This window comes from Ruditapes philippinarum, unplaced genomic scaffold (genome assembly GCF_026571515.1).
Source record: "Ruditapes philippinarum isolate M1 unplaced genomic scaffold, ASM2657151v2 ctg1911_1_1_1_1, whole genome shotgun sequence".
Taxonomy (NCBI): domain Eukaryota; kingdom Metazoa; phylum Mollusca; class Bivalvia; order Venerida; family Veneridae; genus Ruditapes; species Ruditapes philippinarum.
This window is the reverse complement of record NW_026851516.1, coordinates 309896-324456: the sequence shown is the minus strand read 5'-3', so window position 1 is coordinate 324456 and position 14561 is coordinate 309896. Positions and strand designations below refer to the sequence as shown.

The 14561-nt window shown below is 33.1% G+C and overlaps 1 protein-coding gene across 1 annotated transcript in view; it reads right to left on the bottom strand.

The window, feature by feature from the left end:
• LOC132753198 (intraflagellar transport protein 122 homolog) overlaps window positions 1–14279 on the bottom strand; it is a 29815-nt gene extending 15536 nt beyond the window's left edge. Inside the window, exons 1-12 of the mRNA XM_060743997.1 lie at window positions 14181–14279; window positions 11741–11849; window positions 11184–11305; window positions 10687–10763; window positions 9244–9377; window positions 8135–8290; window positions 7280–7471; window positions 6637–6775; window positions 5622–5680; window positions 4876–5019; window positions 824–961; window positions 172–336 (exon numbers count right to left, since the gene is read on the bottom strand). Of these exons, the coding sequence (XP_060599980.1) occupies window positions 172–336; window positions 824–961; window positions 4876–5019; window positions 5622–5680; window positions 6637–6775; window positions 7280–7471; window positions 8135–8290; window positions 9244–9377; window positions 10687–10763; window positions 11184–11305; window positions 11741–11849; window positions 14181–14239 (1494 nt within the window). The 5' untranslated portion in view covers window positions 14240–14279. The remainder of the gene's footprint in view (window positions 1–171; window positions 337–823; window positions 962–4875; window positions 5020–5621; window positions 5681–6636; window positions 6776–7279; window positions 7472–8134; window positions 8291–9243; window positions 9378–10686; window positions 10764–11183; window positions 11306–11740; window positions 11850–14180) is intronic.
• Window positions 14280–14561: the final 282 nt, after the last annotated feature.

Here is a 14561-nt window from a genome sequence, read left to right as displayed (position 1 = left end):
TTTAACCCTGTTAGGGGCAAGCCATTTCCTTGAAGCAAGAAATTTATGCTCATTGCTCAATGCTGGTAGGTCCCAACATTTCTATAACCTTATACCTTACTTTTTCTATCAAACGAAAATAAAGTCTGTATAATCTTTAAAATTACAAAAAAGTTGAACAAAGTTTCATACCTGGAATAGGAGCTCTTTTGTGTTGATATCATAAACTAAACACGTGTTGTGTTCATCAACAACAGCTAGACGTGTTCTACTGGCACTCATGTCCAGACAGCGTACAGACGTGCTCTGTTTTAACAGCACTATAGGGAACGGGTTGTCTACAAATAACTTCAGGATCTATGCAAACAAAATTTTATATTTTGTAAATAAATTTACATACTGTACATAAGTTTTACCAATTTTTTTATTTACCATTCGTATCTATTTTCATACTGCAATCAGTTTTGCTAAAATGAGTAGTAATTACTTTATAAAGAATGTTCTTTCCTAAACTATATGTACAATTTTTTCTTGTGACTACATAAATTTTTTGTTTCTATAAAGAAGATAAAGGCTTGTAATAAAAATTAGTACTGTGAAGTCACTTAATTTCATGGGCATGAAATTTCCTGTTTTGTCACAAAGAACATTTTCCATGGGTTCTTAAATTCGTGGACAGTCCATTTTTCCAAAAGGTAAAATGTAAATAATGTGATGCAAAATAATCTTACAGCAGACAAAATTGGATCTAAATATCCATGCAAACCACGAAAATTAGTTCCTCATGAATAATAATGATTTTGCACTAAATACTGCTGAAAAGGGAATAAATTTAAAATCTTACTTGTCCATTTTTGAGGCCTACAAGAAGCCCCTCCCTGCCTGGAGGTCCTCCTATCACCTTGATATATCTAATCAATGACTCCATTACCCATTCTTTCTCCTTCACTCCCTGGAAACTGTAACACTGCAATCGCTTATCCTACAAGAAAATATTATATTTATAAAGATATAAACTGTATGGAAACTGCAACTCTGAAATGCATACAGTGTTTTTTTTTCACCAAAATATTCGGCAAAATTAGGCCCCATCCCCCCTCAAAATAGTATATGAGGTTTCCCCCCCCCCCTCAAAGCCTAAATTTCCGCCTATATAGCAGCCCAAATTTGCCTGCAATGAATATCTTTTTTTTTTCCAACTAACTGCGAAAAATGTTTTATTTTATGCCTGTAAGAGTTACTGTTAAGCAAGGCTGTTTACAAATCGTTCTCTGGTAGATAAGGGGAGCTACTCCCGGCGTCCAAACAAGTTTAACATGCGCCACATCGATATTTTAGATCCGTATATTAAGAAAAAGAGACGTATTTTAGATTTGTGTTGCAAGAGTTGCTCCCCTTTTCCACCGCAAAGTTAACAAATAAAATTCCCCCTCCTATTGCATTTTTCCCCCTCCGAAGGGCACCCACCCCCTTCCCCCAAAAGTGAAAAAAAACACTGGCATAGCATGTAAGTAATCTGCATTGAGATATTTTGTATAACTAGTAAATAAAGGCAGATTAGTTAATTTCACTCAACTAAAGTGGCCAGGTAATATGACCATTCTAATTTAAACACACAAGTTTTGTTAGGTTTCCATTTTTGTTAAATGAAGTCATATACAGGAAACTTTAACTATGACAAAAACCAAACATGAATGCTCAACTGACAACAAATCTGCTCAAAGCAAATATAAAAATCTAAGGAATAACTAACAAGTTTTGTATAAATCATGCATATCCTATACAGAATATATCCGAAAATTTAGAAGATAACATGCATTTATAGATATATTTAATAAGGGACAGTGCTGAAGTCTGTGATAAAACACTGTAAAAAGAAAACAAAAACTGTAATTGTACAAATCTGTATCTTAAACAAATAACATTACATGTAATATATAAAACAAGAGGGCCATGATGGCCCTGAGGTCGCTCACCTGTATATAGGCCCCCCCCCCCCCCCCAACGTTGCAGGGCCAATTTAACCCAAGGGCTTTTATTTGCACAAACTTGGTAGACACCCATAAGAAGACGTTTTCATGCTAAACATCTAAGCTCTAGCTCATTGGGCTTTTTAAAAGAAGATTTTTTTAAAGTTTTTACTATACACATATAGTTAAAAACAATGACACCCCTGGGGCCAGGCCAGGGCTTTTATTTGAACAAACTTTGTAGACACTTACTAGAAGATGTTTCATGCTAAATATCTAAACTCTAGCTATTTGGGTTTTTTCAAAGAAGATTTTAAGTTTTTGCTATACACATATAAAGAAAATCAATGACCCCCGGGGCGGGGCCAATTTTGACCCCAGGTCTTTTATTTGAACAAACTTTGTAGACACTCACTAAAAGATGTTTCATGCTTAATATCTTAACTCTAGCTATTTGGGTTTTTTCAAAGAAGATTTTTTAAGTTTTTGCTAATACACATATAAGGAAAATCAATGACCCCCGGGGTGGTGCCAATTTTGACCCCAGGGCTTTTATTTGAACAAACTTGGTAGACACCTATTAGAACATGTTTGATGCTCAATATCTTAGCCATAGCTCTTTGAGTTCTTTAAAAGAAGATTTTTTAAGTTTTTACTATATGCATATAGGGAAAATCAATGACTCCCCGGGGCGGGGCCAATTTTGACCCCAGGGCTTTTATTTGAACAAAGTTGGTAGACACGTATTAGAACATGTTTCATGCTAAATATCTTAGCTCTAACTCTTTTGGTTCTTTAAAAGATGATTTTTTAAGTTTTTACTATATGCATATAGGGAAAATCAATGACCCCCTGGGGCGGGGCCAATTTTGACCCCAGGGCTTTTATTTGAACAAACTTGGTAGACACCTATTAGAACATGTTTGATGCTCAATATCTTAGCCATAGCTCTTTGAGTTCTTTAAAAGAAGATTTTTTAAGTTTTTACTATATGCATATAGGGAAAATCAATGACCCCCCGGGGCGGGGCCAATTTTGACCCCAGGGCTTTTATTTGAACAAACTTGGTAGACACTCACTAGAAGATGTTTCATGCTAAATATCTAAGCTCTAGCTCTTATGGTTTTTTAAAAGAAGATATTTAAAGTTTTTTCTTTCGGTTGCCATGGCAACCAGAGTTCTGCATGGAATTAAATTCTTTGAACAATTTTTAAAGGTGACCACCAAAGGAACATTCCTGTAAAGTTTGGATGAAATTGGCTTAGTGGTTTATGAGGAGATGTCATTTAAAGTAAAAGTTTACGGACGGACGACAGACGGACGGACGGCCGGACGCCGGACGAAAAGCGATCACAAAAGCTCACCCTGTCACTTTGTGACAGGTGAGCTAAAAAACCAAATATGATTACATGTAACATCATGTACAAATAACATTAAATGTAATATCTTGGGGAAAAAATACATGTTATCTTGTACAAATAACATAACATGTAATATCTTGTAAAAATAACATTACATGTAATATGGTATCTTGTACAAATAAAATCTTCTAAAATTGAAAACATATTCAAATAATTTATTAGTTTTTGTTTGCTTACAATGTTTTATCACAAATCTAAAGACCTCTGTCATTGAAAAAATGTCTGTCAGTGAAATACTGCTCTTTGGAATTATTAGGGAGTGTGCAGTTAAAATGTTCTAACTGGTAACGTTATATCATGTGTGCATAAGATTACTGTATACAAAATTGAAAAATAGAATATTTTATTTACAATTGACATTTTACGTATATTTTTTAATAAACTACAAATACTGTAGATTTTAAGGGAAAAGAAAAATGCATGCATCATGAAATAAACACTAGGCTGCCCACTGTGAAAATTCATTTTTCACTGCAGTGAAGCATATTTTCCATATTTTCACTGGTGTCTTGCTGGAATACTTTCTTCTAAATTTAGTCAATACACAAAATTGGAAGGAAATTCTTTCTAACCATTGGTTAAAAATAGAGTAAAATTATATAATAATATAAAATAGAAAATTGGAGATTTTTTCTATTAAAGACAATTTAGTTGTATAAGGGTTTGAAATATGTGCGAACTGTCCCAAGTGAGTAAAGATTCCTCAAAAAGATTTTAACAATGCACTTTCTAAGGTGTAAAAATGCACATTCTTCAGGTGTGCCTACTATTTTCAACAATGCACTTTCAGCTACTATTTTCAACAATGCACTTTCTTAGGGTGCGCCTACTATTTTTAACAATGCAATTTCTTAGGGTGTGCTGCCTATTTTTGTTACATGTGCACATTAATTCCATGGACCACAAATGGTTTCATGGAATGTGGGCAGCCTAAATATTGTATATGACAGGTAAAAAAAAAAAGAATGAAATGAATCAACATAAAAATTAATATATATGTTAGTACAATCACCTCTTCAGTCTAAAAATGCAAATAAACAATAAAAATTATTTTAAAACTAATGCCAAAATGATAATTGTCAAAACAACAAAATGTAGAAGATCCTGTAAATCATAATTTCTTTTAAAACATAACACCATGTTACTTGACTAAGCTACAAGAAGCGACCTGTACAACAAAGAATCAGTAGGATTCACTATTCTAACTGATTTAAAGTGTAGTAATAGAAGGTCTTTTGAAAAGTCAGGTGATATGAAAACTTTCGCTGATTTTATTTGTTTGTCTGGTTTCCGGCTGATTTTAACACAATATGGGTCATACCTCGGTGGTCTGTCCACCTGGATAACTAACTAGTAATCCCCAATTTCTCTGCATGTGACTGACTATTGAACCCACATAATTTCTTAATCAGTGGTGAAAGACAACTGACCACTGGACTCGAAACCTTTACTGAAATTCCATTTGAAAAAGGGGAAAATTGTAAAAAATCATTTAAAATATTTACCTGGCACAATATGATATTTTGCGAGCAGACAACAAGCAGGTTACATTCAAACTTCCTGTTTATCTTGTCCTTGACCCTGTAGTGCATATCTGCAGCATCGTCAGAGTATAACTCGTACACTACAATCTTGTCTGGTAATTGTACCTATAAAAATAAACAAAAAATACCTTTAATACCGTATTTTTGACATTACCCATGCAGTTGGCAAGTGTATCTATCCGTGCAACCATTGCAGACAAAAATCAGCTGTCACACCCATGCGGTCTTATCATTGTCAGTACAATTTACTATACAGTCAGTACATATTTTACAAATTTTCCCTATAAATGATGAATGGTTTTGTACCAATTGAAATATGGACAAGTTCATATAAAATATTTAGCCTAGTAAGGGTTGTATTTCAGTCCACGACATCACATCTAACATTGAAAGTTGATGGAGTCACAAAATGAGATTGCTACAAAGTAATGTGCTCAGAGATGGAAAAAAAAATAAAGGCAACTGAAACTTTGTTGCTAAGTTCACCTTTTAATGAGATGACATTATTTTTTGTTTCATATATTTGAGGCAAATTTTGAAAGCACAAGATTCTAACAGTATCTAAACAACACCATTGCTTCAAGTTTTATAACAGGCTACCAATCTTGATTTTCTTTTCCATGATTTAGTTATCTTGTAAAGCAATTCAGTGGAAGTTATCAAAATCATATAATAATCATGGATAGATATAGAAACTGAATACTTACAGCTAGTCTGTGCCTATATATAGCTATTTTCTTTACTAGATCTCTACACTTGATTCTCACTGAAATCAAACCACAACTCTTCTATATAATCAATGTAATCATTGTATGTACAAATATATATCCAATAAAGAAATGGCAAACTTGATTACAATAGGTTTTCTTTTATAATTTCTGTTATCACACTTAAAGATTTTTAACCAACTTTGCAATTAATATGAAAACCTCAGTCAAAATAAAAACAAAAACAGCCCAAGTTCATAATCGGCGATTTCTTTGATCTCTTAATGTGATCAAAACTTCACTTTTAGTACTTTGTACAACAATGATTAAATATCCATAAAAACTAATGTCAGTTTTGGAGAGAAAAAATATGCTGGGCATATTATGAACGGAAATGAGAAAAAACATTATCATTTCAATTAATTAAGCCAAATTGCTGGCTTCTACTAATTATTACTAGTCCTACTTTAAACTTGAATTCTTATCACAACCTAACTTAAAACTTGAACTCTTGTCACAATAAATAAAAAACATAAACAATAAAACATGAAATAAGTATAAAGTAAAACAGCAAATGTCAACATTAAGACTTGGTTTACATTTCTTATATGAAACTGTTTCAAGAGGAGCTTTAGTCTCTTCTCTAATAGCTTTAGCTGCAGCAACATTCACCTCCTCATCTTCTCCTGGGATAGGGTTTACTGAAACTTTGTTTATAAATCAAGGGCTAATTACTATACCTTCAAACAAGTACAAACTTGGTGTGGAGTTCTGTGCTTATATGGTGTGGAGTCAGTAAAGAAATTTTGGTATGAAACACATTTCAGCTTTAAGAAATATTCAACTGTTTTGACTTGCTTCTTTTAAGAAATGACAGGTTATATGATAAATGAAAAAAAAATCATGTGTAAAGGTAATTTTTGAAGAAAACTTATATTTCCCAAAATGGCACATAATTTTTCCCAATTTAAGCCGGGGGATCTTTTCCCAAAATAGCTGCAATGACTATATTTACCTTTCTGGTCTGTTATCAGATGCTGTATAATGACATCAGTCATGTTGTCCCTGTATGCGTACCTGTCCTTGTATAGACCGTGTACTGTACTAAATATTAGCTGATAGTACGCTATAGTTCCATCCTGACAACCAACAGCCTGATCAAGAGAAAAAACAGATTTATTAATGATTCCACAGTAATTGGTTATTTTATTATATTGTATAAGAAGGAAAGCAATAACTATTTATGCTTTGCATTTGCATAAAAAATATTTGTTTTGATTGGGTTTTACGTCACATTGACAAAAGAACAAGTCATTTGGCGATGTGACAGCTTTACTAGTGGAGGAAGACCATGTATTATTTCAGCCACAAACGGGCACCTGAGTAGAACCACCAACATTCCGTAAGCTAACTGGATAGCTTACTCACATGAAAAAATCCAAAGTTCCTGTCAGGATTCCAACCGACAGCAGTGAGGGTAAGTTGTTTGAAGTCAACGACCTTAACCACTGAGAATTGTAAAACTTTTATATTTTTGTACATTTTCTAAAATGATAAGAAGAATTTTATTACTGAATTTATTAAATATGATGAAATCAAACAAAATTACAACTGAATAGGACATATCCAAATTCATAAATAGCACAGATTTCACTTACCACATAATTAGAGTCTGGTCTAACAGCAGCTGCCCACACCCAGGACTGCTGATCGCCAATAGTTCCTAGTTTAACGCCTTCCTTTGTATGAAGATTACACTGTTTGTTGGAACCTCCGATTACTACATATTCCCCCTTGGAGAACCAGCGAACAAAACATGGGTCATGTCCTAGCTGTCTGTCTTTCCCAATCTAGATTGGAGAGATTAGAGAGCCTTATTACCGCCATAAACAGTTACCCTCAAGGTAGATATTCCTGTCTGTACTGGCAGTCGGTGTAAAAATCATATAATATATACAAATTACAGATTGAACTTTTTCTACATAATATGTTACAGGACAAAAAGGAAAAATATTTTCTGTCACATTTCAAATGATATAGGACATTTGATGAAAGCTTATATTAAAGCCATATGTAAAACTTAAGATCACAAATTATATAATGCCTATACCAATTACTTTCCGCAAACTGCATGCAGAGTAAAACAGTATAAAAGACCTGTACAGGAGAGTTTTCTTTTATTATTTTTTTTAATGTTTCATAATTTTTTAATTAGGGATATAATGGTAAGTATGTTAATTTTAGTGAGTAACCCACACATGTTTGGCGAAAATGATGACTTAAGCAAAAAGAATGTTTCAATTAGAATTTTATTTGAAAAGTGAAACTGTGTTTGAAATTCTGACTGTTCAAAATTCTGACTGCAGTTACGCTCTACAAAAAATACTGAATCCAAATGTAATTCTTTCAACTAGAAAAAGCTTTTTTCAAATTCTATTGATATTAATAAGTAAGACAGCTGTTAAACTCACAAATTCAACAGAAAAGTATTATATAAGTAATAATATATGTACCTGTTTGCCAGAGAGCTGATAGAAAGATAACCTTTGACCCCAGTCAGCAACAGCCAGCACATCATATGCTTCATCCCTAGACGGGTTCCACTCCAGTGACCATATAGGTGATGAGGTGGCACCAGGTCTTTCTATCTTTACTTTCTCTTCTCCATTCTTGTAACATAAAATTATCATTTCAAATACAATGCAATAGTTCTAATGGTGCTAAATCTTACTAGAAAACAATATAACAAAAGCTTATTACCTTTTATCATGCAAACTTAATTTTTAATTATTTTCCATCAAAGTTCTGAGTAAAGTGTTTTTTAGCATTTAACCATATGACTATACTGCCACACAATGACTTTTTCTAAATAATCAAGTTTTTTTTTTCTTCTACTTTTGTCTGTTACGAATACAAATACTCTTGAGTGTATTTTTTCTGATAAGTAACTTGCCTGTATTATTTTCTGATATGCAATTTGCCTGTATTTTTTCTGATATGTAATTTGCCTGTATTTTTTCTGATAAGTAACTTGCCTTTACTTTTTTTCTTATAAGTCACCTGCCTGCCCTTTTTCTGATAAGTCACTTGCCTGTACTTTTTCTGAGAAGTCACTTTCTTGTACTTTTTCTGATAAGTCACTTGCCTGTTCATTTTCTGATAAGTCACCTGCCTGTACTTTTTCTGATAAGTTACTTGCCTATACTTTTTCTGATAAGTCACTTGCCTGTCATTTTTCTAATAAGTTACTTGCCTATACTTTGTTTGTTTGTTTGATTGGGTTTTATGACACACCCACACAGTATAGGTAATATGGCAACGTTCCAGCTTTACTGGTGGAGGAAGACCTCAGGTGCCCCTCCTTGCATTCTTTCAGACACAAAGGGGCACCTGAGTAGAACCACCGACGTTCCGTAAGCTAGCTGGATAGCTCCCTCACATGAAAGAATCCAAAGTCCCTGTCAGGATTCGAACCCACAGCGGTGAGAGGCAAGTGGTACTTGCCTACACTTTTTCTGATAAGTAACTTGTTTGTAATTTTCCTGATAAGTCACCTGTCTGTACTTTTTCTGATGGGACAGATTATAACTGGACATAAAATTGTACATAACATAATGTTTACCTTGTTTCTAATGCTGACAAGTCCATTGTAAAGTCCTAGGGCCAAATATTGTCCATCATTTGTCCAGCTGCAGGCAGTTACTCTACTGCTTACCTTGTGTTTTGACACCGATTTTTGTTCAGGAGACCAAAGACCTTAAAAATATTTAAACATATATTGATACACAAATGTAAATTTATTTTACACATTTTTTGTTAAACATACTTTGTACTATGTCCCAGCAAGTGTTTATTAAAAACTCTGGGCTACGTTAAGTATGTTTTATTTTGTCTATTAAAACTATTATGTGCATAATATCACTAAACTTTAAAGTGGTAAGGTAAGATTATGCACATTTTATTTTGTAAGTATAAATTTATATCACATTTTTGGGGAGAATCACACACATGGATAAATAGTCAAATTGTCAATTAAACATATTTTTCATTGATCACATTACTATTTCTATATACAGTTTAAGGTGTTCTTCCCTATAAATTAATTCAGCAAAATAAATTTACTTTCTTCACTACACTTAATATGTATTTTTTTACTTTTAAAAAACATTTTATGCAATTTTTTATATTTCAATAAAATATAACATCTCAGTTTTTATGCAACTAATTGAACAAACATTTAATCATCATAATGTAAACTGATTTTAACAATAATCAACATATAACTTAAAATTCCAAATGTGGATATAACAAACTGCAACATCAAGAGCAATCAAAGTCACAGGCGTTATGCTACGGTGAGTTACATACAAAGAATATGTTATATATATAAAACGGATCTGGGATACCAATTTTATTCTTGATGATCAAGGGGAGATTATTTTATTGATAATTTGACCATTATTAATAAGACAAAGGTGCGAAACGCCTGTGATCAAAGTCACATGGAATTCTTTGTAGATAGCATTCTACCATGAACAGTTTACCTTTGACAAAATCTTTTACAACACTCGTGTTATACGCCTCATCATACATGGCATCATAGTTTGTGCAATATCCTAACCAAAGTTAGTGGATAATAATTTACATTAACTTATACATAACCTGTTATATTTCTATAATGGATCTGTCCAGCTTTGAATTTGAAACAGTCCATTCAAAGGGATTTCAATATCAAATACAAAAGTTAAGCTACCAACAGTATAGAGCCTGGTCAGACTGCACAGAAGTGTAGGCTGGCCTGGCTATATACTGATGGCAAAGGATGATTACTTTTGGTTCCGGCAGATTAAGGGTTAATATATTAATTGACAAGATATTTAAATATAGCAATGAAGATTTATAATCAAAAGGAAAATGAATACGAGACATATTAACATCCCTTTAAATACAGCATATAAATTAAGACTTGAAAATGCTCCTTAAGCCATCATTTCAGTTTTTGAATTGAACGGTTTTCAGAAAAAAAACTCAATACTCTGTGTACAAGTTTGAAAATATTCCTTACCAAAGTCAGTAACTGCACAACTAGCTAGGGCATGTGTAACTGGATTATATGCCATACACTGTATTGCATCATTGTGTCTAAAAAACAAGATACAAATTGTACAAGAATGATGTAAACCTGAAAAACATCTTTCTATACATTAATACACGATATTTGTAATGTAATTTGACTACATAAATTTGCTTGTATGATAGACTATTAGTGTAATAGTGAATTATTGCTGCTCTGCAGTTATAGTATTCTAAAGACATACAATGTATATAAGCATGCTCTTCAACAGTTTTTTTTTTTCAAGCTGCAGCCCTGCAGTGACAAAATTTAATACCAAAATATGCATTCACTTCAACAATTTTAAAATAATAATGAGCATTATACATCATATCCAAACTTTTAACTTTTTTTCTTAATTGTATGCAGGTAGAAAATGTATAAAAAAATGTTTAGATATGGTACTAAAACTAAAAATGAAAACAAACATATCAGAAAATAATATATACGTGTATTTGAGGATTCCTTCAAGTTTATTGGTCCAGATAATAACACTTTTATCAGCAGATCCAGATGCAAACCTCTTACCATCTTTAGCATAACAAACACAGTGGACAGCCTCTTTATGTCCCTGTGGAAATACAAAAACTGTATGTATAAACAAGTACAGAAAGTTCAAACATAGTTATCCAAATTTTAAAATAAATCCGAGGATGCTTGTATTTAAAGGGGGAATTTAATGGAAGAAATGTGTATTCCCAAAAAAAGTTTTAACTTTTTTTTATCAATGTTTTTTATTATTATTTACTAATTAACTAAATAAGTATTCATAAAAAGACCTGTTTTGAAATTTCATGACATCCACAAATCTGTTACAGCTGTAAAATTTGAAACATGTTCATGAAATAATGAATTTTTTTTCAAAAATATCTGCCAGTATATATATACATATATAATGAACTCTTTTGATTGCAATTCACACATATTTTAAAACTAAATTAATCCATAACAAAAACCTGGTAAAAAAGAAAAACAAAACTGGTTATAAAACAAACTGAGTTACTACCTTCAATGGTTGAATCAGTGTCCCATCATTTGTATCATATACAAGTACCCTGTTTCCTGCGGCAACAATCAACTGACTTCCATCTGGCTTGAAACATAAAGCCCAAATACTGAAATATACAAGAAGCAGAATATTAATAATTATGGCCGAGGAATATTCAAATATCAAAGTGGGCTAGCTAATATCTGCACCTTCTTTACATGCTTAGTAAAAATTGAGACATTACTTCTGTTCAGTTAAGAAAGTGTAGCTTGCTTTGAGACTGGGAAATATTTCTACAGAAAGAGCATATCAAAAATGCTTAATTACCAAAAATGAATACCTTTGCAGTAGAAAAAGCTGAGGGAATTAACAACATTCTACAAAGTCATTAAACAACAAAAGTGAAAACACCAGTTTCGATTCCAAAATATGTCATCTGTTGCATCGACCATGCAGTGTTACCCTGTTTATTTTTAACCTGATAATGAAAGCACCATGCCCTGATCTAGTGATTGTAAACTTTGTATTATATAATGACTAACAGTTCCCTGCAGAAGCACATCACTTAGACATAAGTCACTATTGGGTTTTAACCACAAGGCCGTCGTCGATGGTCCGGCCGGTCCGGCCTTGGCCGGACCAATATTTTGGCCAAAAATGAGTAAAAAAAAAAACAAAAACAAAAAACACGCATCGCTGATAAGCAATTTGACACTTGACTGGCCCCTTATGCAATGCGCGGTAATATACAAACTTGACGTGAAGAAACAACTGGACACTGTTAATTGACCAGGTACTAGTATGCCTGAATTCTCCGAGAACTTGATAACATTTTATTGATTGTATACGGCAACCGTGTTCTGGCCTGCAATCGATCTTGCCATGGCCAGTGTTAAAGGGAGATTTGACCAACCGGGATATCCCGTATTTCAGAACGTGGAGGATTTACGTACTAAGGTCGCACAACCTTTGAAGACCGAGTACACTAGAGAACTTGGTTTTGTTTGAAATTCCTATGGTAACGACATTAACCGAGACATCTTAGAGGTGCAGCTAAGGCCTTAATTACCTGCTACGTTCACATTTTGACAAATCAGAAAATAGTACTGTTACTCTACCTGACGTTTTGAAATTTGTGTCAGAAAAGTCAGTGCTAAAACGAGCACTGTTCTCTGAGGTCGTTGTGTTGTTTAAGATTTTGTTAGAAATGCCTGTTACTAATGCTACAAGTGAAAGGACATTCTTGGCGCTCAGAAGAAGAAAGACATACCTGAGATCGACAATGTCTCAAGTACGTTTGGACAATCTAATGGTGTTACATATTCATAAGTACAGGACAGATTCACTTAACTAACGTGTTATTGCCGATGAGTTCATTACCACCAGAGAACGATGGCGATGTGTTTTTGGAAAATTTACATAAAATGAAACTCTGTGTTGTGTAAGATTATTGTGAACAAAATACAAGTTACTGCTAAACAGAAAGTGGTTATTAGTGACTCGTAATGTACTTTTCTTCCATCATGTCATCGATTGATATTTAAGCCTATACCATTGTGTGATTTATGTTAAACAATAATCCACGTAGCTGTAATATTTCTTGTATTTGTTTATTTATAATTATCAGATAAAAATGCATCTAAAGAATTATAACATCAGTTATTGTTTATTTTTCATTTGCCAAATATCAATTACATGTACTGTATTCATTTTTATGTACACCTGTCCGTCCGTTATGCGAACCTTAAATTTCACCCTTAAAACTTACGGCGCACTTAAAAATGTAAAAAATCGTTGACATATATTACTATAACATGTACTAGCGGCAGGCTGTAAACTGTGCCAACTATACGGGAAAACGCCCCTGAGAGCATCCTAGAATAAAAATTTTTTCGGGGGAGCATGCCCCCGTACCCCCCTAGATTCTGGCTCAAACCAACAAAGTTGGCCGCACCAATCACAAAATCGTGACGACGGGCCTGAACCATCCTTTAACATGTAAATGTAATCTGGTTCCCTATCCTATTATGGTTCCCATCTATGTTCTCTGACAAGCGGATTCAATTTAGATATCATAGAGTACATGAAATGGCCGTATATATGTGTGGTTGTGTTGCATGCAGTTCTATGTGTTTTGAAAACATAAATGTGTAGTCGCCGAATGGGTTAAATTATAATGCACTCTAATTTCTGTCAAAGGCCTTGCTTTTAGGCTTTGCCTTGTACATTTTCGTGAAGGAAAATACAAAGGAATAAATAGTTAAAAACATTAAACAGAAAATGGTATGAAGATTTACATGAGTGAATGACATGAATGAGCACAGCCACAGGCAATGACAGGCCACTGAAAACAACCGGTCATCTGATCTTTTGATAAATTCACAAAAACGTGTTGACCAAAACTTTAATTCAAAGAATTATAAAATGTGATGAATAATTGATAATCATTAGCATCTACCATTGTTCTTGCTTGTCTCTATCGTGGACTTTGTCCACCCAAGTTGGAACTGCTCTCATCTCCAATGAAGCTTTGGAATGCAATACAGCGCATGCGCAACTTTTGTGCAAGGTAATGAAGAGCTTCGAAACACAAATAGGTTGTAAACTACTATAATTTTTTAACGATATGGCATCACGGTACTAAATATGAAATTAGGTTGTAAAGTACTAAATACACTTAACTCGTTTAAGAAATGCAATAACTTCGCAAACACAAAACATAATCGTTACCATTTAGAAAGTAATAATAATAAAAAAATAATAATAATAATTAATAATAATAATAATAATTATTATTATTGATAATAATAAAAAATAATAATAATTAATGATAATAATA